Raw genomic sequence first — 25,622 nt, 5'->3', positions numbered from 1 at the left:
TTGATGCACCCCCCCCCCCTTTTTTTTTTTTTTTTTTTTTTTAAATATTTTGTACATTTGTTCCAAATTTGTTCAAAAATACTCTCAGGCTAAACCAAACTACTATTTCAGTATCAAGTTAACATATAGCAGTAAACAAATATACAAAAATAACAGTAAATAAAAAACTCCAGTCCCCATTCTGTATCAGCAGCTTTAAACTACATTCAATTAATTAAATGTTGTGAATCAACCGTTAAAGTTGTTAAAATTGCTCCCGTTAATCCATAATTTCCCTTTTGTCAACTTTCAACATGTGAAAGTTTTAAAACTATTTTAAAGATAGATTCAAGTCAATATTTTACCGATTTAGGAGTATTTTAGATAAAAAGTTAATTAGGTTTGCTTGGAAGGTTCGCTACAACAGCCTTGCAGAGAAGTGTACTGCTTTAAGATGGCGGCCGTTTACTACGTCTGCATCTAGCTTTTTGTAGATGTGCTGCCAACGCTACCGCTACCGTAGTGAATCTAGTCTTATATAAATGATATCTACCGTAACATTATGTGGATGACGTACTTTTGTAGCAGCTTCAGGTATGTTGTTGTGTTTTTTTATCTCGTGGCATGAGTTGAGCTAGAGCCGTGAGTTGAGCATTGGCATTACCCGAGGGGCCAGGTAATGAGAAGCATGATGTTTAGCTACTCTCGCTCCGTTGCTCATTGACCGCGCGGCGCGCTGAGTGTGTTGTACTTCCGCTTTACTTGGCTTATTTCAATAATCGGAATTTGGATGTTTGTGAATCGTTCTCGAATCTTCCACGGCCGAATCGCGAATAATCTAAGAATCGGAAATTTTGCACACCTCTAGCCATAACACTGTCATAAGACAGTCATAATTTTTACATGACACTGTCATAAGCATTAATGAATGCTTATAATAGATGTCAGTTAGTGTCAGCCAGCAAATTATCTCACTTTTGAATGGATGTAAAAGATCTGAGCTGGACATAAATGGATTTAGTGACATAATATGCCACATGACACATATTGACATCTGTCATAAGCATTCAGTAATGCCCATGATAGTGTCATGTCATAATTATGATGTTCTTATGACAGTCTTATGATGCTGCTGTCAAATATAGTGTTACCTATTAACCCAAATAAATCAACAAATAAGCCACACTGGACTACAAGCCGCAGGGTTCAAAATGAGGGGAAAAAAGTAGCGGCTTATAGTCCGAAAATTAGGGTATATGGCGGAAAACACAGACATGACTGAAAAAGCAATTTCTGCTCTTGCACTCCTCTTTAAAAGAAACTGCTGTATTTTAAGCCAAAACCCCTGTTGTGTTTGATAGAACAATATGTCTATATGCTGCCATAGCAGATTCATGGCGCATTAAGCCCCCAAACTATTTTTAATTTGTCCATTTTACCCTGAAAACCCCCGTTTACAGACGTCGCGCTTTTGTTCCAACCCAGCCATAAAAAGCTCTGTAATTATATTTATTATTCGAAATGTCTGTCATTTTTAGCTTAGAATCATTAATTGAAGTCTAATATTTACTTTAAAAAATTTAAAAAAACGACTTTAAAAAATTATTCACTCGCATATTTTAAACTTTTAAACAAATTACATCACAATGAAAAAATTAGCGTCTGTATAATAGTCACGGATATCTCCCTCATAACTATTGCTTATTGTATTTTTTTCGTTACTGTCGCATTTTCCCCAATATTTTAGATGATAAATAATCGATCCAAACAAAGAAAAATTGGGGGGGGGGGGGGGGGGGGGGGTTTAAAAGGGTAAATATATGTAGTGCTGCAACGGTTAATCGATTAACTCAAGTATTCGATGAGAAAATAAGATTCGAATTCAATTTTGCTGCTCCGAGTATTCGTTTAATTAAAGTGGCGTTGTAATGGTTTGCATTTAGTTTCATTGATTTGGGTGGATACACTGCCCTCTAGTCTGCCTCATTTTACATGGCCTAATCCAGCTGCTCCCTGTTAAGACGAACATGAGCTAGGTTTTTGTTTGAACTAATTTTTTTTAATGCATTCGTTATTTTTGTGGGAATATGTGTCTGATCCATTGTTTAAGAGCATTGTTTAAAAAAAAATGTTAGTATTTTATAGCATTTAAGCTAGTAGACTTTTGCTATGTAAGTTAGCCAATTGTTCTTTTGTTGTACATATGTAGATTCTTATTTTATTTTATTTTTTATACCGTTTGAAGCCCAGCTCAGGTATTTTCATTTTTTCATATTTATCCGATTACCCTACCTTACGCCTAAACTAAAGACTCTGGATAAGTGTAACATATTATGTCTGTAACGTTAAATACAATTAGAAAATGATTTAATTAAAAAATATATATGTATTAAAAAAAGGCATGGCCGATATTTTTTCGCCGATTCCGATACTTTGAAAATGACGTGAACAGTCATAACTCGGCAGATATACAACATATCTGCGCCAAACTTCCCGTGCTTGTTAAGAGTCATACCCTGAAGGGTCTTGTAAGGGTCATTTGCATCAACTCTACAGTGCCAAATAGTGGCGACAGAAAGGAGTTTTAAAACAGGCCTTTCCTATTGGGTTTTTTCAACGTAGAGCAATGAAATTTGGGGAGTCCATACCTTGTGCAAAACTGTTCCAAAAAATCTCTTGCACCCATTTTCCAAATCCAACAGAAAATCGGGTATTTTAGATCGAATGTGAAATTTTTATCCATTTGTAGTATAGTTTACATTTGGAGGCCTGAGCATGCACGAAAACTCACTAAATTTTGCACATACATGCGGCTTTGCCTGGATTTCGATAATCTTGCGACGTTACAAAAAAATGTAACAAAATGGCTCAGTGGCGCCCCCTTGAATTTTTCAAAAAGGCGTTTCCTATTAGGTTTTTTTAACGTAGAGCAATGAAATTTGGGGAGTCGATACCTTGTGCAAAACTGCTCCAAAAAGTCTCTTGAACCCATATTCCAAACCCAACAGGAAATCGGGTATTTTGGATCGAATGTGAAATTTTTATCAATTAACAGGGTGCACATTTGAGCCCTTGTCACAGAGGGAGTTAGTTGGATCATCTTTAAAATTGATGAGACTATTCAGGAGACATAGGAGATCTAAAATTTTCAAAATGGTGCGTTTTCATTCACGGGTCTGACCTGGGCGTGGTGCCAAAGTCAGCCATTTTTTCGGCAAAATGACAAATTTAGTAAATGACTGATAGCTTCTTGACACAACGTTCAACCTTTTTCATATCTGGCATGTATGTGCGGGATCCCACCCTTAACACGAGTGCATTGAAATATTACCCATTAGGCCTAGCGCCCCCTAGTGGGAACAGGAAATGCCTTTTTTTTAGGAAACAGGCTCCTCCTCCAAGGAAAAAATATATATTCACCTCAAACCTGCATCAGGGGAGCCATAAGACATGTGTTCAGGTGCCTGACGAAAAATACTGAGGTTTGGTTGAAGCAGAAGGGTCCAACAGGAGAAGTGAAAATGACTGAAGCCATTTCGTCTCACCACAAGTTTTGAACAGTCATAACTGCTACACCATATCTGCGCCAAACATCTTGTGCTTGTTGAGTCATACTCTGAAGGGTCCTGTAGGGGTCATTTGCATCAACCCTACAGCGCCAACTAGTGGCAATGGAAAGTCACTCATTTTTCTAATATATGTCCAGTTCTTTTCAGGTTGGTCATTGTAGTTTCAAGACCTTTTGAAATACTTATTTTATGGCCCACGTCCACATGTCTCTGTCTGTTGCCGTGACGACCCTTTATTCGCTCCTTTTTTGTAGTACTTTCTCCAGTAGGGGTTTTAGAATAGAATAGAATAGAATGCCTTTATTGTCATTACACAAAGTGTTATGAAATTCAAAGCTGCCCTATAGAGTGCACACATACTTACACACAGAATAGTATATACAGTCTCCAATATGCAAAATTTAAAAAATATGTCTATATATAAATATTTATATATCTACATATGTATATATTTACATATCGCAAGATAAAACAATATAAAAAGGGTCAAAAAGTAAGGGTAAAGTGATATTTGATAGCAGCATCGGTAATAAATATTGGTTATTAACAGTGCAATAAAACATTTCAGTTTTACAGTCCATTTGTAGATCGCGGCAGTAGTATAGGTAAAAGTGACGTGTGATACCTTTCAGTGATAAATATTGGTTATTAACAGTGAGAGGAAAAAAAAAAAAAGAAAAAAAAAAAAAAAAAAAAAAAAAAAGTTTACGATATTGTTACTCAGTGCAGACTGGAGTTGAGTATTGTGACAGCTTTAGGGAAGAAACTGTCTCTAAGTCTATTAGTTCTAGCCGATATAGATCTGTATCGCCTGCCAGAGGGTAGCAGGTTGAACAGATGGAAGCCGGGGTGTGTGGTGTCCTTTATTATGCGTTTTGCTCTGTTCAGGCATCTGGAGGCATAGATGTCAGCCAGGGAAGGCAGGGATTTGCCGATGATCTTTTGGGCTGTGTTGGTCACCCTCTGCAGTCTTTTCCTATCTGCCACTGTGCAGCTTGAGTGCCACACTGACACAGCGTAGGTCAGCAGGCTCTCTATGGTGGAACGGTAGAAGGTCACCAGCAGGCTTGTGCTCAGTTGTCCCTTTTTGAGCACTCTTAGAAAGTGTAGCCGCTGTTGGGCCTTCTTGGCCAAGGCTGACGTGTTTGTTGACCAGGATAAGTCCGCAGAGATATGGACCCCTAGAAATTTGAATGACTGCACTCGCTCAACGCATTCACCTTTGATGTATAGGGGGGCAGGAGTGGTGCTGTTTCTCCGGAAGTCCAGGATGAGTTCCTTTGTTTTGGAGATGTTTAGTGCCAAGTTGTTAGTTGCACACCACCTCTCCAGGTTCAGGACCTCATTCCTGTAGGCCACCTCATTTCCCCCTGTTATCATCCCCACCACTGTAGTGTCGTCAGCAAATTTGACGATGATGTTCTCCGGGTGGCAGGGGCTGCAGTCATATGTGTAGAGCGAGTACAAGAGTGGGCTCAGCACACAGCCTTGCGGTGAGCCAGTGCTGAGTGTGCGGGTAGATGAAAGGTGGCGGCCCAGTTTCACCTGTTGGGGCCGGTTGATTAAAAAGTCTTTAATCCATGAGCAGATAGATGATGGGAGCCCCAGGCTGAACAACTTGGGGATTAGGATGTCCGGTAAGATGGTGTTGAAAGCTGAGCTGTAGTCTATGAAGAGCATTCTGACATAACTCCCTTTCCTCTCCAGATGGCTCAGCGCAGAGTGAAGAGCTGTGGCTATTGCGTCCTCCGTCGATCTGTTAGGCCTGTATGCAAACTGATGTGGGTCCAGGGTGGGGGGGAGACAGGTTTTGATGTGACGAAGAACCAGTTTCTCAAAGCATTTCGTTATGACGGGGGTGAGTGCTATGGGGCGGTAGTCGTTGAGGCAGGTTGTAGGTGACTTTTTGGGGACAGGGATGATGGTGGCGGATTTCAAACAGGTTGGGATGATGGCTTGCTCCAGTGACCTGTTGAAAATGTTTGTGAAGACCTGTGCTAGTTGATCAGCGCAGGCCTTCAGCACCTTTGCTGGTACTCCGTCTGGTCCAGTGGCTTTCCTGGGGTTGACGGCCCTGAGTACTCCTCTCACCTCCTCAGGCGTCACCCTCAAGATGAACTGAGGAGTGCCGGTGATTGCTGTTAGTTGAAGTGGGGGTTGTGGAGGTGTGCTGGTAGTTGGTGTGTTCTGTAGTAGAGGCGGAGGAGGTGTGGCTGTGTGCTGCGCCCGGGCTTCAAAGCGGGCGAAAAAGCTGTTCAACTCCTCCGCTAATGCCGCATTTGAGTCCCCGGCTGACACAGCAGAGCCCCTGTAGTTTGTGATGGTTTGTGATGGTAGTTTTATCTCTTAGATGTGTGACTGTAAAGAGGCGACTTTCGAGTGTGTTAGGTTCTAATGAGATGATTAGAGAGGACGATCTGCCACCACCCTGACCTGCACACTGTCCGAGTTGCGCTACATTGCGAGGGCCCGTTCAGTCCTGCTTGCAGGCCTAGTTTAAATTATTATTTACAGTAAGTCTACCTACTGAAAGGTTGAGAATAAATGAAAACAAGATGATTAATTTGCTTTCAAAATGTTGAGAAAAAGATGTGTTGACCTGTCTATCCCCAGTTATACAATAATTTCAAAATAATAATCTGGAAGAAGTTGCGTTTCATATATCACCAAATCCAAATGAGATGCTTGACCAAGTTCGAATTCATGTGACACATTTGCATTGTTTCGAGTGTGAACGCTCGACTGTCGGCGTTCACACCATAATGCATGAGCAAGAGAACGCAAGTGGCTGAAGGAATTAGCGAGTGGCCACGTGGGCGTCTCCTATGTGTGCGTGCATGTGTCATGTAGCGCTGCTGTTGTTTATGTGGGTAGCTGATGTGGAGTGCTGATCAAAGCAGCGCATCGATCGATTGCGTGCCGCAGGAGGCGCCGTTTTGGCCCGTGACACTAAAACCCACGCAGCATCACTCTTTGCCTGTGGGCCGCCAGCCCTAATGAGTTAGATGGCGCGCACACACTCGCGCTGTGACACCCGACGCCTTACGGACTTTTGAATGTGTTGCTGTAAACAATTCACGCGCTTTGTCGTGAGTGTATCTGAAAAAGCAAAAACCACTGTTGAAGGAACACAATTAATGAACGTGATGACATTAAAAATGGATTCAAAAGGGCTTGTTAAACACACATTTAGACTCTTAAAACGGTTCTTATTTTCAATACAATGTTGCTAATTTAAATATCCTATAACAGGCCCAAATTTGGACACATTTTTGCCATTGACAGAAGTGTTCATTTGCTCTTTTTTTTTTTTTTAGCTTGGCAGTCATGTAGCATAGCTGTTCAGGGCTTTCCCCAGTGTTTAATAAGCCTGGCGGGCCACCAGGTATAAACAATTCTACGAAAGAAAGTTTAAAAAAAAAAAAAAACTGTGATCCCTTGTTTTTCGCCGGAAATGTGGACCACCCGCCAATAATCAAAATCTTCGAAGTAAAGGCAGAGCTTATTCACATTAAATAAAAAAAAAATAATAATAATAATAATGATCTTTTTTTGGGGGGGCGTGTTCAATGTATTCGTTCAGATTTAGCATTCTTTATTGAATACTTCATTGAGTGAGTCCTCTCAAATCCACTCACGCTGCTTAGAACAGCACACAGCACACTTCCATTGGTGGTTAACAAGCTAAACGACTCGTTGTCTTTGAAAGGTAGCGCTCCCAAGCTTCTCTTGCTAGATCAAAGCAACAAGCTGCAGCTGCCTGCTGAACAAGAAAAGTAGCAGGAAGAAGAGTCAGAGGCTCAAAACAAATGACTACACATCCTGGCTCGAAATCATTCTAGGCGGCTCTTTAGCGCTGCCCTGGTGGCTCCCTGGAGCATTTCAAAAATGTTTGAAAATGGAAACGGATGGGTGAGGGAAATATTTTTTTTTTGTTTTAACATGGTTCCTGTCGGAGGACGAACATGACACAATCTTAACGTTTTCCATCGGACTTCGAAATAGTCATATAGCATTGTACTTCGACATATTGATGTAAACGCTAACTGCACGTTTTTTTTGTTTTTGCTTATAACCAAGAAGCGAGACTGTCTTACGTCCATATCTATAAAGAATTCAGGGATTTAAGCATTTATTCACAAGATTGTTCACCGGAAAAGCTCTGTTTACATATGGCAGCAGCCGCATTGACTAACGGACTAGCATCGTACTTCGACATATTTACGTAAAATAAATGCAAACTGCACGTTTTTTTTTTCCTGTTATTTTTTTCTTTAAACCATCGAGACTGTTTTGCGTCCATATCTTTCAAGAATTCAGGGATTTAAGCATTTATTCACGAGAATTTTCAATGGAGAAGCTCTGTTTACATATGGCGGCCGCCACATTGACTAATAGACTAGCATCGTACATCCTGTAAATATCTTTCACCCTGGCACTTACATGCTCATACATTTCTCCGGGGAGAGTTGGGACAGGGCTTTACAGTCCAGGCCCAGCTCCCCCCTGTTTTTAATGCACCACACACCAAGGTTGTGGGATGGTTGGGACCTGTTGGGGGGGGGGGGGGGGTACCTCACGGTTGCCTCCTCACGACAGGCCCCGCCATCCCTGCACCTTTTTTTAACCACACCACACACATCATACTCCATAGGAGAGCTCCGGCAAGAGCGGTGGGACGGGCGGCTGGGCAGAAACTCCATGCTGTGGTCCCACTGCCCCAAGCAAAGCTCTCCTATTTTAATGCATACATTGCACTACCCTCCCCTCACAATCCCATCATGGTGCTGGGTGATGGCTGCCAGCCAGGAACCTGGCAGCCACAGTAATAGGGTGGTAGGTGGGTCCCACACTTTTTTCTTATGGCGTGGCTCCTGGGGTTTGCCCTCCCCTCTGCCTGGGCTGCCGGCCGCGGGAGTGGGGTGGGGGGTCGGGGCTCCGCCCCGTGGCAGTTCCTTGGCCTTCTCCTGCCTCCGCCTTCCCCTCTCTTCTCTGACTGGACATCCGCCCTGCGCTCCGCCGCGGGTCGCTGGCTGGGCGCCGGTGTATCAGCGGGGTGTTGCCTGCACCGGCGGGGGACCCTGCCCTGCCTTGGGCTTGGTGGGCCGCTGGGGGTCCCGTGGCGTGCCGTGCCGGTTGGGGGGCTGCGCATGTGGCTCGTGGCCCGGGTGGTTGGGCGAGGGTGGGGGTAGACGTGGGGTTGGTGGTGCGTCCCCTCCTGCCATCCCTGAAGGCCGGTTGATGGGTGCGCGGGTGGCCTGGGGGACCACCCTGGATCCCGGGGGGCGGGGGGGGGGGGGGCGATGGCTCCTTTGCTGGGCTGCGGGAGGAGAGATGGGCTGCGCTTGACCCCCAATCCCCCTGCCCGCCCTCCCTCCCCGGGCTGGCTGGGTGGGGGCCGTGGCCCTGGGTTGGCGCTCGCGCGGCTTCTCCGCCCGTCTGCGTGGCTGTCGCGCGACCTGCTGGATGTGGTAGGGCATGCTCGGGTTGGGGGTCCAGATGCCTGGATTGGCGATGGGGCGGTGTAGGGTTGGTCACCAACGGGCTTACATTCATAAGACATTCACACGATTACTGGGTTCTAGATCACAGAACTGATTTGTGTACACTCTACCCCTTTCAATCACTTAGCTTATAGACACTCCCACCCCCGCCCCCCTCTTTCACTGGCCAATAGGCCCCCACATGGTGTAAACCGGAAATACATCTCGCTGACGATGGCACCAGCATATTAGTAATAATTAGTCTAGATGTTCAATGTATTTCTTGTTGTTGTTTGTGTATGTGTTTCTTTTCTTTCTTCTCTTGTGTTTCTTTTCTTCTGTCCCCCCATAATCCCTTCCTGTTCGCTGCTTTGTCATAATAAAAAGGTATTTTGAATGATCACAATGGTTTTATGTCAGACTCTCAATGTGAAACATTAAAACTGTTCATACTATACGGGCACTAAGACTTCCATTCTCTGTGTCAAACAGCTGGACAGGACAGGTAAAAGAAATAAAAATTTTAAAAAATTAAAGAATTCAGGGATTTATGCATTTATTCACAAGAATTTTCACTGGAAAAGCTCTGTTTACACATGGCGGCTGCCACATTGATTAACAGACGAGCATCGTACTTCGACATATTTTATGAAAATAAATGCTAACTGCACTTTTTTTGTTGTTTTTTTTTTTTTTTTTTTTTTGCTTTACACCAAGAATCGAGACTGTTTTGCGTCCATATCTATAAAGAATTCAGAGATTTAAGCATTTATTCACAAGAATTTTCGACGGAAAAGCTGTTACATATGGTGGCCGCCACATTGACTAACAGACTAGCATCGTACTTTGACATATTTACGTGAAGTAAAGGCTAACTGCATGTTTTGTTTTGTTTTTTTCTTTTCCTAAAACCAAGAATCGAGACTGTTTTACGTCCATATCTATAAAGAATTCAGGGATTTAAGCATTTATTCACAAGAATTTTCACCGGAAAAGCTCTGTTTACACATGGTGGCCGCCACATTGATCAACAGACGAGCATCGTACTTCACATATTTACATAAAATAAATGCTAACTGCACGTTTTTTTTTGTTTGTTTGTTTGTTTGTTTTTTTTTGCTTTACACCAAGAATTGAGACTGTTTTGTGTCCATATCTATAAAGAATTCAGAGATTGAAGCATTTATTCACAAGAATTTTCACCGGAAAAGCTCTGTTACATATGGTGGCCGCCACATTGACTAACAGACTAGCATCGTATTTCGACATATTTATGTAAACGCTAACTGCACGTTTGTTTGTTTTTTGTGCTTATAACCAAGAATCGAGACTGTCTTACATCCATATCTATAAAGAATTTAGGGATTTAAGCATTTATTCACAAGAATTTTCACTGGAAAAGCTCTGTTTACACATGGTGACAGCCACATTGATTAACAGACGAGCATCGTACTTCACATATTTACGTAAAATAAATGCTAACTGCACATTTTTTTTTTTGTTTTGTTTTTTTTTGCTTTACACCAAGAATTGAGACTGTTTTACGTCCATATCTATAAAGAATTCAGAGATTGAAGCATTTATTCACAAGAATTTTCAACGGAAAAGCTGTTACATATGGCGGCCGCCACATTGACTAACAGACTAGCATTGTACTTCGACGTATTTACGTAAAGTAAAGGCTAACTGCATGCGAGTAAATGCTTACAACACAGTTTCTTTGCCTATAACCAAGAATCAAGACTGTTTTACGTCCATATCTATAAAGAATTCTGGGATTTAAGCATTTATTCACAATAATTTTCAACGAAAAAATGTCTTCGTCTGTGATTCCACTCGGTCAGCTTTCACGGCCACGCCAAAAATGCAGGCCCCCTACTAATCGGCCCCCCCGCCCCATGTCCCGTCAATATAATTATGAAGTTTGCCCAAGATTTAAAGCCAGAACCTTATATTTATGCAGCAGTCTGACTACCCACAAGGCCCCATGCCGAAACGTCCATCAAATATCAAACCATAACACCGATCTCCCGCCTTATCATCACTCTTGTCTTCAAGTTTCCTCTCTCGGAGCGCTGCCATTCCTTCATCTCCGCTGCTTCGGGCATGCTGTGTCGCGTGCCCGCCGCCCCTCAATAATGCATCCGGGGCATGTGTACAATCACAGTGGGGATGTTGTGTTCGGATGTGACCAAAGCGGCAGGCGGATCACAGCTTCGACAGAGCGAAGCATCCCCTCGCGCCGGCTTTTCACGACAGCCTCCGGAAAGCCAAAGCGCGTTCACATTTGTAGCCCGCCACTCCATTCGCCGCAATAGAGGACCCCTCTTCTCAGAATGAAAGACCGCGTCTAGACGCCTCTGAAATATACATCTCGGCGCGCACATGGGGACCGGTGCTGCTTCGATTTACAGAAGAGAAGAGCACAGGAAAAAAAAAAGAATTTCAAAGTACACCGGCATGTCCTCAGTCAATATCCGGGCGCTGTGGCGCTGCTTTATTTATGAAGGTGCCGCTTTCATCTTTTAGCCCTGTTGTCTATCAGCCACATCAAGTGTCCGCTCCGTTCTTAACACGGGGCGGGAAAGCGCGAGCTTGCCGCTGTTATCATTACAATGCGCGCATGTTTGATGAACAATATTGCCGCAACAAGCGTTAGAACAAAGGGAACAAACGTGGCTAGTGATCAGAGCCGGAGTTTTCTCGCTCCGCCGTCTGCTAACACTCATAAATACAGATCACACACCGGAGACAAGCAGCGTATATATCCCTCATTCTTTTTCATCCTCTATTCTTTTTGGGCTGCGAGAAGGGAACATCTAAAATAAATGTTGTCCATCTAATTGCCATTAGCGTCGGGGCAGAGGGAGCCTACCGAGGCCCTTATTGCCGCTCTTCATCTTTAAGTCAACACCAGACAGTCAACTGAAAGCTTCAATATGGGTTTTCTCATTAATGGCCAAATCCGTCGGGGCGCCCGAGTCCCCGGGCCAGACTCGGCTCTTATTTAATTTAATGCCACTCCAATAGGACAAGCAAGCTCGCATTTATTCAGCCGGCGAACCCTCAGGCACTCGTCCACCCGGGGAGCCGGCGACATTTACTTACAGCAAAGCATTCGCTCAAGCATTGCATTATGTGTTTAGTTTCAAGTCACAGCTAGTAGAGTACACGGTTTGGAGTCACTCTATATCATAGACTGCGTTCTAATTAGATACGGTCACGTAATCGGAATCGGGCTAAACGCAAGTTTGCACTGAAATGTCACTGTCATTGCACTGCTAATGCCACAACATTGTGACATGCAGCTCACTAAGTACAGTGGTACCTCTACATACGAAGTTAATCCGTTCCAGGACCTTGTTTGTAAGTCGAAATGGTCGTATGTCGAGCAGGATTTTCCCATAGGAATACATTATAATTCCATTAATTCGTTCCACAGCCCAAAAACCTTCACTAAATCCTTAAAAAATACTGCTGGTACTATTACAAATGGCAATTACACATAGCAAAACAAATAAATTATAAATTAAAATCGGAATAATAATAATAATAATAATTCCTGTATTAATGTAACGAATCGGGTTCTAATGTGGCGGACGTTTTTTGCTGACCCTGAACGCACCGCGGGGCTGACGTGCCAGAGACAGACCGGTGAGCTTGAGTTTCACTTTCACTTTGAATGTTTTCTTGAGAACACCGTCAATTGCGGCAGACAGAAGGTGTTTTTGTTTTGAATAAGTTGTGAAATAAATGATAAAAACGTGGCGAAGTTGGCGATTTCTCTGGAGATGTTACCACAATAAGAATTGTCAGCTTAACTTATAAAGACTGGCGAACGATGGTCGGAGGAGGACCGTGGAGATGTATTGTTGAGCCATTTCACGGATGCCCACCCTACGCTCATATTTTTCTGTCATTTGCATCTTCATTTAGAAGGTAAGCGTCAACTTTTTCCTTGTTTCACCACCTGTACCAACCTTTTCTGAAACCAGTGTTGATTAGTCACACAAGAAAATCCGCCGTGCATTCGTCTGCGGTGCTGCCATTGTCGTCGTATTTCGAGCATGTCGTCGGATGTAGAAACAAATGGCGAGTCAAATTTTACGTCAGATGTCGAAAAGTTCGTGTGTCGAAGCGATCGTATGTAGAGGTACCACTGTAATATGTTCTCAGACATCTGTCTCAATCTGGGTACTACATACAGTGGGGCAAATAAGTACCGTATTTTTCGGACTATAAGTCACGGGTTTTTTTCATATTTTGGCTGGGGGTGCGACTTATACTCAGGAGCGACTTATGTGTGGAATTATTAACACATTATGATATAATTTCACATTTTATTTTGGTGTTTTGGAGTGACACTGATGGTTTTGTAGTTTTTAGCATGTTCTTATGTTATAGTTATCTGAATAACTCTTTATAGCTATGGCCACGTTCGCGTTCTGCCTTTGGCAGTGTATGTTCAATTGTATTATTGACTTTTTTTATCTTGAAATGGATGCATTTAGTTTGTGGCGCTTTCACGCCCACGTGAGGGCGCACTCGCACTTGTTTACGTGAAGAAGAGTGCTCACACGCCAGAAGAAGACGGACAGCTCTGAGTGAGTGAGTGGGCGAGTTAGCGAGAGAGAATAGACGGCTGCAAACCTACTTTCATTGTTTATGCTTTTAAATCATCTCTACAGAGGCAACGCCTGCGTGTATCATCTTTTCTGTTGTTGTTGTGTGTTTTCCACTCGCGATCGGACACTTAGAGCCAGTTGTGTGGTTGTTTGAACGATGTGCTAATGATAGCGAACGCATGCTAACCTGTTACTTATCACTAATAGTACCTAATTATCATTTATTTACGTTGATGCGAACCTGTTTTCTATCGAGGACCAAATTGATTCAGCAAATTATATGGACGTCCAGCATTGTCTTTTGGGAGTTCGCTGTATAGCCAGGACCGAGCCGTAGCGTAGGACAGTATATTCACATTTCGTTGTTCATGCACTGTACACTGTACATTTATTTAGCATGTTGTTCTCCATTGTATTTTTATATTGAATTGCCTTTCAAGATGACATGTCTGTTCTATGTGTTGGATTTTATCAAGTAAATTTCCCCCAAAAATTCGACTTATACTCCGGTGCGACTTGTATATGTTTTTTTTCTCTTCGTTGGGCATTTTATGGCTGGATCGACTTATACTCAGGAGCGACTTGTAGTCCGAAAAATACGGTATTTAGTCAACCACCAATTGTGTAAGTTCTCCTACTTGAAAAGATTAGAGAGGCCAACATGGGTAAACCTCAACCATGAGAGACAGAATGTGGAGAAGAAAAAAAAAACAGAAAATCACATTGTTTGATTTTTAAATGATTTATTTCCAAATTAGAGTGGAAAATAAGTATTTGGTCACCTACAAACAAGCAACATTTCTGGCTATCAAAGAGGTCTAACTTCTCATAACGAGGCTCCACTCATTACCTATATTAATGGCCCCTGTTTTAACTTATTATCGGTATAAAAGACACCTGTCCACAACTTCAGTCAGTCACACTCCAAACTTCACTATGGCTAAGGCCAAAGAGCTGTCGAAGGACACCAGAGACAAAATTGTAGACCTGCACCAGGCTGGGAAGACTGAATCTGCAATAGGTAAAACGCTTGGTGTAAAGAAATCAACTGTGGGAGAAATTATTAAAAAATGGAAGACATACAAGACCACTGATAATCTCCCTCGATCTGGGGCTCCGTGCAAGATCTCACCCTGTGGCGTCAAAATGATAACAAGAACGGTGAGCAAAAATCCCAGAACCACACGGGGGGGACTAGTGAATGACCTACAGAGAGCTGGGACCACAATAACAAAGGCTATTATCAGTAACACAATGCGCCACCAGGGACTCAAATCCTGCACTGCCAGACGTGTCCCCTGGTGAAGAAATTACACGTCCAGGCCCATCTGCTGTTCGCTAGAGAACATTTGGATGATCCAGAAGAGGACTGGGAGAATGTGTTATGGTCAGATGAAACCAAAATAGAACTTTTTGGTAGAAACACAGGTTCTCGTGTTTGGAGGAGAAAGACTACTGAATTGCATCCGAAGAACACCATACCCACTGTGAAGCATGGGGGTGGAAACATCATGCTTTGGGGCTGTTTTTCTGCAAAAGGACCATGACGACTGATCTGTGTAAAGGAAAGAATGAATGGGGCCATGTATCGACAGATTCTGAGTGAAATCTCCTTCCATCAGCAAGGGCATTGAAGATGAGACGTGGCTGGGTCTTTCAGCATGACAATGATCCCAAACACACAGCCAGGGCAACAAAGGGGTGGCTTCGTAAGAAGCATTTTAAGGTCCTGGAGTGGCCTAGCCAGTCTCCAGATCTCAACCCCATAGATAAACTGTGGAGAGAGTTGAAAGTCTGTGTTGCCCAACGACAGCCCCAAAACATCAATGCTCTAGAGATCTGCATGGAGGAATGGGGCAAAACACCAGCAACATTGTGTGAAAAGCTTGTGAAGAGTTACAGAAAACGTTTGGCCTCCGTTATTGCCAACAAAGGGTACATAACAAAGTACAGTGGTACCTCTACATACGAAGTTAATCCGTTCCAGGACCTTGTTTGTAAGTCGAAATGGTCGTATGTCGAGCAGGATTTTCCCATAGGAATACATTATAATTCCATTAATTCGTTCCACAGCCCAAAAACCTGCACTAACTCCTTAAAAAATACTGCTGGTGCTATTACAAATGGCAATTACACGTAGCAAAACAAATAAATTATAAATCAAAATTGGAATAATGTAATAAAAAGAATAATAATAATTCCTGTAATAGTGTAACGAATCGGGTTCTAATAAGGCGGACGTTTTTTTGTGTACCTGAACGCACCGCGGGGCTCACGTGCCAGAGACAGACCGGTGAGCTTGAGTTTCACTTTCACTTTGAATGTTCTCTTGAGAACACCATCAATTGCGGCAGACAGCAGGCGTTTTGTGTTGAATAAGTTGTAAAAGAAATGATGAAAACGTGGCGAAGCTGGCGATTTCTTTGGAGACAATAAGAATTGTCAGCTTAATTTATAAAGACTGGCGAACGATGGTCGGAGGAGGACCGTGGAGATGTATTGTTGAGCCATTTCACGGATGCCCACCCCACGCTCATATTTTTCTGTCATTTGCATCTTCATTTCGAAGGTAAGCATCAACTTTTTCCTTGTTTCACCACCTGTACCAACCTTTTCTGAAACCTGTGTTGATTTGTCACACAAGAAAATCCGCCGTGCATTCGTCTGCGGTGCTGCCATTGTCGTCGTATTTCGAGCATGTCGTCGGATGTAGAAACAAATGGCGAGTCAAATTTTACGTCGGATGTCGAAAAGTTCGTGTGTCGAAGCGATCGTATGTAGAGGTACCACTGTATTGAGACGAACTTTTGGTATTGACCAATGTTGAAATTCGCCCCCCCGGCCAAAGCGCACGGGAACAGCGACGGCCGAACAAAGTGTCGCTCTGCCGATGCTGCCTCCGCGCGCGCCAACCGGGAAGGCTGAACCTCGCGCGTTCTCTTCTTATTTTTAACCCTCTGTACTGACTCCCATGTTTCAAAAGTTTGAAGAACACTCACCAAAAACAGGTTGACAATTTATTCGTCGACAATGGTAAAAAAACAAGGCAAAAACAGACGACGGAGGGACAAGTCTGGATCCAAAACAAGGCTACGTGTTTCCGAGCAGCAAAAATCTGTGTTATCTCAGTGTCCAGTCTTTTTAAAGTCCTTGCTCAAACTGTTAGCTCTTTTAAATCAGGGCTAAAAACGCTTTTGTTTAGCACTGCATATCTATAACTGTCTATATATTTCAATCTACCTGCTTTCTATTCCTCTTGTTTTTATCTCCATTGCTGATTTCAATTATTATTAGTAGTAGTAGTTTTTGTTTTATTTTTATTTTATTTATTTATTTTTATTCTGTGATTAAATGCGATCTTTTGTCTTCGTTTCTACGTTGTGTTGATTTAAATGTGATTTTTATGATCTTCATGTGATGTAAAGCACTTTGAATTGCCTTGTGTTGAATTGTGCTATATAAATAAATTTGCCTTGCCTTGCCTTGCCTTGCCTTGCCTTGCCTTGCTGAAGCGGGCCATGCTGAAGGTGTGTCTGGGCGTTGCTTTTGGGTCTTCCCCTCTGTGGCTGGTTTTGGGCGGCTTAGGTTCGTGCGTGGATGGGACCCCCACTATCAACTTTGTTGCCCGGGCTGGTTTGTACTTGTTTTAGGACACAGCGCTTTGTCCTTGGAGTTTGCTGGGAGAGCTGATTGCAAGAGTTGGTGCGTCAGTCTTGTTCGTGACGCACGCGTTGGGCTTCTGTGATATGACGACATTGTGTATCTCTTCTATTTCTTCTCATTAAACTATGGTGTGCTATTTATTTTATATTAGTAGTGCAGTCCTACTGTAAATATGAAAATGATACTATTTCCTGATAAATTATATTACGTGTGTTAGAGTAATGCAAACAGTTAGACGGTGCCGACGAGAACCTGTACCATTCTTTCTCATCTCCCCCTCATTAGCCCGGATAAGGTGATTCCCTTTACTGTGTCAAAAGGGCATGTAGTGGAGTCTGCTTAAACAATAGTTAGATGAATGTGTTAGACTAATGCAAACAATTATATGGTGTGTGCGATGACGGTATCTTTTCCCTTCACCAAATACTTATTTTCCACCGTGATTTGCAAATAAATTCGTTAAAAATCAAACAATGTGATTTTCAGTTGTTGTTTTTTTCATATTCTGTCTCTCATGGTTGAGGTTTACCGATGTAGACATTTACAGGCCTCTCTAATATTTTCAAGTGGGAGAACTTGCACAATTAGTGGTTGACTGAATACTTATTTGCCCCACTGTACAATATTTGCACTGTTACATGATAGCATTTTTGCACCGTTACATCAATGCCTACAGTGTATCACAAAAGTGAGTACACTTCTCCCTAGAGATGTCCGATCGGGTCCGATCACATCATTTTCAAAGTATCAGAATCGGCAAAAAAATATCGAACATGCCTTTTTTTAATATATATATGTATTTTTTAATTCAATCGTTTTCTAATTGTATTTAACGTCGCAGACAAAATGTCTTACACTTATCCAGAGTCTTTAGTTTTGGCTTAAAGTAGGGCTATCAAATTTATCGCGTTAACGGCCGTAATAACATTTAAATATTTAACGCAATTACCGCATGCGCTGCACTACCCACTCACGCATTGTCGCGTTCAATCTATAATGGCACCGTTTTACGTATACATAGAGTTAAAAGGCAACGTAAAATGAGTAGAGAGAATTTTGGCAGCCTTTGAAGCCTTTTTTTAATTGGCTAAAACCTTACAATACCTCTCTCAACAATTAGAAATATCGTGGGAAGCAATGTGGGGAAGAAAGGTAGTAGTTGATCCTTTTCTTAACACCATATGTTATTTCCCAACGCAGAGAAGATATATCAATTGGTACCACTTCGCACAGGCATGGTTGCACTTCCCATCATGCATTTGGGCAGAAGTTAAATGGCTACAGTATCATTTACTGAAAGCTCAACAAATACACTAGATGGCAATATTTAGTCACAATATACAAAGTCACATTTACCCTTTAAGAATTACAAGTCTTTCTATCCGTGGATCCCTCTCACAGAAAGAATGTTAATAATGTAAATGCCATCTTGAGGATTTATTGTCATAATAAACAAATACAGTACTTATGTACTGTATGTTGAATGTATATATTCGTCCCGAGTTTTATTCATTTTTTTCTTAATTGCATTGCCAAAATGTATATGATCGGGAAAAATTATTGGGAATGATTGGAATTGAATCGGGAGCAGAAAAAAAAGCAATCGGATCGGGAAATATCGGGATCAGCAGATACTCAAACTAAAACGATCGGGATCGGATCGGGAGCAAAAAAACATGATCGGAACAACCATACTTCTCGCATTTCTGCAGGTATTTAAGTATATCTTTTCATGGGACAACACTGACAAAATGAAACTTTGATACAATGAAAAGTCATCTGTGTGCAGCTTATATAATAGAGTTAATTTATTTTCCCCTCAAAGTAACTCAAAATATAGCCATTAACATTTAAACCCCTGGCAACAAAAGTGAGTACACCCCATAGAAACTACGTACATCCCTAAATGTTCAAATTGAGTACATCATTTTCCCTCCAAAATGTCATGTGACTCGTTACAGGAGTGCTGTCAGCATTGCTGCAGAGATTTAAGAGGTGGGAGTCAGCCTGTTAGTGCTCAGACCATACAAAATATTAAATATGATGGTTCACTTACTTATATTTTCCCCTTTTGTCATTGTTTGCATAGTATCCTCATTAAAACATGAAACCCTATAAATGTTTGGGTGGTTTTAGTCAAAGCACAGTTTTATCATCTGTGTGATTTTGACAAAGATCAGGTCACATTTGATGGTGATTTTATGCAGAAATATGAGAAATTCCAAAAGGTTCAGATACTTTTTCATACCACTGTACCCAATGCTGAAAACGAAACATGCCGCTAAAGACCGCTAATTGAAATGAGAAGTGGCATTAGCTGCATTCGTCAGAATTTCAACAGTCGGTGCATACTCGCGTCTAAAGGGGATTATTGTCAGCAAACAAATATTTTCTGTCATCCGTACTAAGACCTCCCGGTGATGCCTCCTTGTACGTGACTGCTTAAACCTCTGATCGTAATTTAAACATTTACATTCATTGATTACTGTCTGCCAAGCAGTGTCACTGCCGATTCAAAATGCCGTTTGTCAACAAGGGGCCGGGGAGGGGGGCTCGCCGTCACACTTCCTGTTCCTCGACAGTGCGCTTGATTTAATATGCGTCTGTTGGGAGGCATCTTTAATTCAACACCTCCACGTAGCGGCGTATTTAGTTGTCATAATGAGCTGTCATGCATGCCGCACTACGTGGGGACTCGTGCCTGCCAGTGTTGCTTGTGTGTGTTTGTGTGCTTGTGCACGTGTCAAGGTTAGAATAGTTTTGTCATTTTTTTAGCGTTTACACTCAAGTCCATGAATATTCATCATCATCATAAATAAATACAAGAGAAGCAGCTCATTTGACAGCTATTTAAGCCCACCGAACAGCTAATTGTCTCATTATTTTTGGTCCCTTTAGAAAGTTGTAGACAAGGATGCAATACATTACTTTGGAAATTGTAAATGACCTTTGATGACTTTTAGGATTTTTTTTTTAATATATGGTGGAAAACACTAAGGTGACTTGAAGTTGTGAGACCCCCAATTTTGGCCAAATTTCAAAATTGTCCGATAAGCATGTGTGATACATCATTGGAAACCTTAAAATCTCAATTTTCTGCGGGAAGAAACATTTTGAACAGCAGGGCATTTAAAAAAAATAAATACAAATTTTAACAGCAAAACCCTAACTGGAGGCGAGAGCACGCGAGAGCAGAATTAAAGACGCCACGATTTTAACGAGATATTATCACTTACTTACCTTGTTTTGATCCAAAAACTCCATGTAGCATGTATCACAGAGTGTCAAGACACAGCTTGGTCTCACACAAAAATACACACGATCCCAGGCTTCAACTGGGACTGTGTGCTTTGGTCAGATGAGACCAAGATTGAGCTTTTTGGCTACAAACACTCTAAGGCTACGTTCATACTACAGGTCTTAATGCACGAATCCGATTTTTTGTCATATCCGTTTTTTTGGCGTGCCCGTTCAAACTGCCTTTGTCCATTGAAACCGTTCAAGCATTACGCATGCGCAGTAATTCGCAGTCCGACACGCGTTGAGCAAGAAGACCCGCATGCGCAGAAGCATCAAAACAAATGACACACGTCATCCGTCATTCCAGGGATATCATATTTTGCTTTTCAAAAGGAGGACACAAATAACAGACATAAATAATCCCCGTTTAGGTTTATATTCAAAGTTTATATGGATCGATAGCATGCACGCACTGTCCGTGCATGTCACACACACACACACACACACACACACACACGGTTAGTTTGCCCGGACTCTCGGCCGTGTAAGCAATGTTGAAATATTGCTTATATGGAGCAGACAGAAAACCGATCATTCTCAGGCTTATCCTCTACCCATTTTTATTTTTTATGACTGTTGTCAAGCTCAGCCCTTCCCCAAAAGCCGTGTTCACTGCAAGCTAGGCGCTAATAACGCACAGCTGCACCGGTACGGTAACGTCTCTCTCGCTATTTGATGACGTAATTGCTGCATTAAATCCGATTTGGGAGAGTGGACAGTACAGACCGCCGCGACAGTCTGGAAAAATGTGGCCCAGATCGGATTTGAACCACATACGAAAGTGACCCAGATCGGATTTGAAATGGTCCAATTCTATGCGACTTGTCACGTTCAGACCGTCAAGTTAATGCCTCACTCGAGTCGGAAAAACACGAAAAAATCGGATTCGTGCATTAAGACCTGTAGTATGAACGTAGCCTAAGTGGGTCTGGCGTGCCACGAAAGATGCGCATGCTGAAAAGCACCTCATACCCACTGTGAAGTATGGGGGTGGGTCAGTGATGCTGCGGGGCTGTTTCGCTTCCAAAGGCCCTGGGAACTTTGTTAGGGTGCATGGCATCATGAATGCTTTGAAATACCAGGACATTTGAAATCAAAATCTGTTGCCCTCTGCCGGAAAGCTGAAGATGGGTCGTCACTGGGTCTTTCAGCAAGACAATGACCCTAAACATATGGCCAAATCTACACAGAAATGGTTCACCAGACACAAAATCAAGCTCCTCCCATGGCCATCTCACTCCCCAGACCTTGTTTTGTTGGCAAAAGGGGGTTGTACAAAGTATTAACACCAGACGTGCTAATAATTGTGACACACATTATTTGATGTCAAATAATTTTTTTCTTTATGTGGGATTTTTTTCCCACCTGAATGAATGCACTTGTATTGAAGGTTGGATTTTTCTTTTTTTTCCATTAAGGTCCCATATTATTTGAATTTTAAAAAAATATTAGAAGCTAAAAAACACATCTTTTTCAGGGGTGCCAATAATTATGGAGGGCACTGTATATTTCAGACAATTTATGTTGCCTTCCACCCTGCAGCTCTCTTGCACACCCCCATACTGGATGTAACCCCAGACCATGATTTTGGTAATGATGTAACCACCAAACTTCACTGTTTTCTGAGTGAATCTCGGATCCATGCGGGCTCCAGTACGTCTCGTGCAATATTTGCGGCGACTGTGGTGTAATTCAATGGAAGATTCATCTGAAAAATCCACCTTTTGCCACTTTTCCAGCGTCCAACCTTTTGACAGGCTGTGGGCCTTGGCAAATGCCACACGTTTTTTTTTTTTTGTCTGCACCCTAAAAGATAAATATTCTGAAATACCAACACATCTTGGCTGCCTCTTTCATTCCTAATCATAAAGAGGGACAAATTCTGCAGCAGGATGGTGCTCCATCGCGTACTTCAATCTCTACCTCAAAGTTCCTCAAGGCAAAGAAGATCAAGATCCTCTAGGACTGGCCAGCCCAGTCACCAGACATGAACATCATTGAGCATGTCTGGGGTAGGATGAAAGAGGAAGCATGGAAGATGAAACCCAAGAATGTTGATGAACTCTGGGAGGCATACAAGACTGCTTTCTTTGATGTCCCTGATGACTTCATCTATAAATTGTATGAATCCTTGCCGAAGCCCATGGAAGTCATACAAAATATTAAATTTGGATCTCACAGCACCACTACTTATTTCGCTTATGTTATGTAACATACTGTATTTTTGTGTTTGAAGTACCGTATTGGCACGAATATAAGACGACCCTGATTATAAGACGACCCCCTCTTTTTCAAGACTTAAGTTTGAAAAAAGACTTTTTGAACACCAAATTAATTTTTATAAAGAAAATAATTACAGTACATCCGAAACAAATGATTATAACAATATATTTGAGAGAAAAAGCATGTTATTTTGCTTCATTCAAATCTTAATATCTGAACATTTAAATATGTCAACTAAAGTGCAGTCAAATTCGTAAATTGATGGCTTCTGGTTTGTGAAATGGAAATAAACCAATCGATTGTGATAAAACAACAAAACTGCAATAACTGCATTAACCATCAAAGTGAAGTCTAACTGTAACTGTAGTCTTGAAACAAATCTGAATAAAGAAAAAAAATTGCAATAAAGTAATGCAAACTAGTTAAACTTGAGAGTAGCTGAGATCTGTCATGACAGAACATCGCTTCAATGATATCTGGCGCCATCTAGCGTTGTGAATGGGGAGAGTAGCTGAGATCTGTCATGGCAGAACATCGCTACAATGATATCTGGCGCCATCTAGCGTCGTGAATGGGTATAATGTCTAGATTGCGAATATAAGACGACCCCCTCTTTTTCAGTATTTTTCAATGCAAAAAACACTGTCTTAAATTCGGGCCAATACGATACATTTTTTGTTCAATTTTCACACTACTTTCTGTAGGCGACAAAACTTTTGTCTTGCCAAAATTTGACCTTTATGACTTCATTAAATGATAAATCTTTTTTTCAGTGAAACAAATATATTTTGTCGGGCTGTCAAAATAACGCGTTAACGGGCGTTAATTAATTTTTTAAATGAATCACGTTAAAATATTTGACACATTTAACGCACATGCCCCGCTCATAGTTTAAAATGACAGCAAAGTGTCATTTACACTTGTGTTTTATGCTTTTTTTGCCGCCCTCTGCTGGCGCTTGGGTGCGACTGATTTTATGGGTTTCAGCACCATAATTATTATTGACATCAACAATGGCGAGCTACTAGTTGGTTTTTTGATTGAAAATTTTACAAACTTTATTAAAAAAATTAAGTTGGGGTTTTAATATAAAATTTCTATAACTTGTACTAACATTCATCTTTTAAGAACTACAAGTCTTTCTATCCATGGATCACTTTAACAGAATGTTAATAATGTTAATGCCATGCCTTGTTGATTTATTGTTATAATAACCAAATACAGTACTTATGTACAGTATGTTGAATGTATATATCCGTCTTGTGTCTTCTTTTCATTCCAACAATTTACAGGAACAATATGGCATATTTAATAGATGGTTTGAATTGCGATTAATTACGATTAATTAATTTTTAAGCTGTGATTAACTCAATTAAAAATTTTAATTGTTTGACAGCCCTGATATTTTGTAGATTCAACATCATTCGAGTGGGTCTTAGCTTTCATATGAGCCATTTCTGACCCCAATTGAATAATTAAAAGTCAGGTTATTAGTAGGGCTGTCAAAATTATCGCGTTAACGCGCGGTAATTAATTTTTTTAATTAATCACGTTAAAATATTTGACGCAATTAACGCACATGTCCCGCTCAGACAGTATTCTGCCTTTTGGTAAGTTTTACAGCAAGGCTTTTTGTGCTGTCTAACGGCGAACTCTTGTGGTCGCTTTGCGACATGCTTTATTGTTTTCTTGCCAGTTCAATATGGCTGCATGACATCTCGGGCTGACGCCTACATTGTAATGTTGTGCTCATATGATCCTTGGACAAGATTTGTCCCTAAGTATGGTCGTTGTAAAGAATATACAGTACATATTATGTTAGCAAGCGAAATGTTATATTTTTTGTATGAGACGCATTTTGTTTATGTTTAGTGAACCTGTATAGCGTGCTAAGCTAACGTTGTTGCTAATGCAATGCTTGTGTACTTTTTTTTTGTAGTTTTACGATGGTCTAAAGAGGACAATGGTTTGAGGCCATTTTATTCATAAATCAGATGAAAAAGGAAGAAGTCTGATTATTAAGGCATCGTTCACTAGCTGTCTAGCTTTGGAAAAAGTAGACGCTTCGGAGTGAGGACAGCATAGACAGATTTAAATGACAGTAGAGTGAAATGCCCACTACAGTCCTTATGTACCGTATGTTGAATGTATATCTATATCCATCCATCTTGTGTCTTATCTTTCCATTCCAACAATTTATTTTACAGAATATATATATAATTTACAGAAAAATATGGCATATTTTATAGATGGTTTGAATTGCGATTAATTGCAATTAATTACGATTAATTAATTTTTAAGCTGTAATTAACTCGATTAAAAATTTTAATCGTTTGACAGCCCTAGTTATTAGCAATTGTTTCTACAAAATGGATAAGCTACAAGACTTTTGGCAGGGACTGTACACTTTTTGTGTCTTTTTCTTCCTGTGCATACATGTGAAATCACATACGCCGAATGCAAAATGTGTGCAGAGCGAGCCACGCCGAGCGAGACGCGACCATGAAGAGGCAGTTAGTAGAAGACCTGAAGACGAGGCTCAAGTTCGTGCAAGAAACGGAGAAAAGTTACCGCGGGCAGGTGGAGGATCTGGAGAAGAAGGTGCTTCACATGCCTCTCAAAAGCTCAAAACGCATACGTTTGGAATCAAAGGATTTAGCTGTCCTTTGATCAAAGTGCCTTTGAGATAAATTGTATTTGTTTCTGGGCAGCATGGATGATTACACCATGTCTTCAAATGTTGAATTCCTTCTAAATGCAGATGTTTGTACCATGAGCGC

General features: G+C 41.5%; 1 protein-coding gene across 1 annotated transcript in view; it reads left to right on the top strand.

Annotated features, from left to right (window-relative positions):
- Positions 1–25,622, top strand: part of cntln (centlein, centrosomal protein) — a 336,531-nt gene that overhangs the window by 230,062 nt on the left and 80,847 nt on the right. The window contains 1 exon segment of the mRNA XM_057843797.1: positions 25,317–25,443. Coding sequence (XP_057699780.1) covers positions 25,317–25,443 — 127 coding nt within the window.

This window comes from Corythoichthys intestinalis, chromosome 8, assembly GCF_030265065.1.
Source record: "Corythoichthys intestinalis isolate RoL2023-P3 chromosome 8, ASM3026506v1, whole genome shotgun sequence".
Lineage (NCBI taxonomy): Eukaryota > Metazoa > Chordata > Actinopteri > Syngnathiformes > Syngnathidae > Corythoichthys > Corythoichthys intestinalis.
The sequence above is the reverse complement of the archived record's forward strand: the minus strand, read 5'-3'. Positions and strand labels throughout refer to the sequence as shown.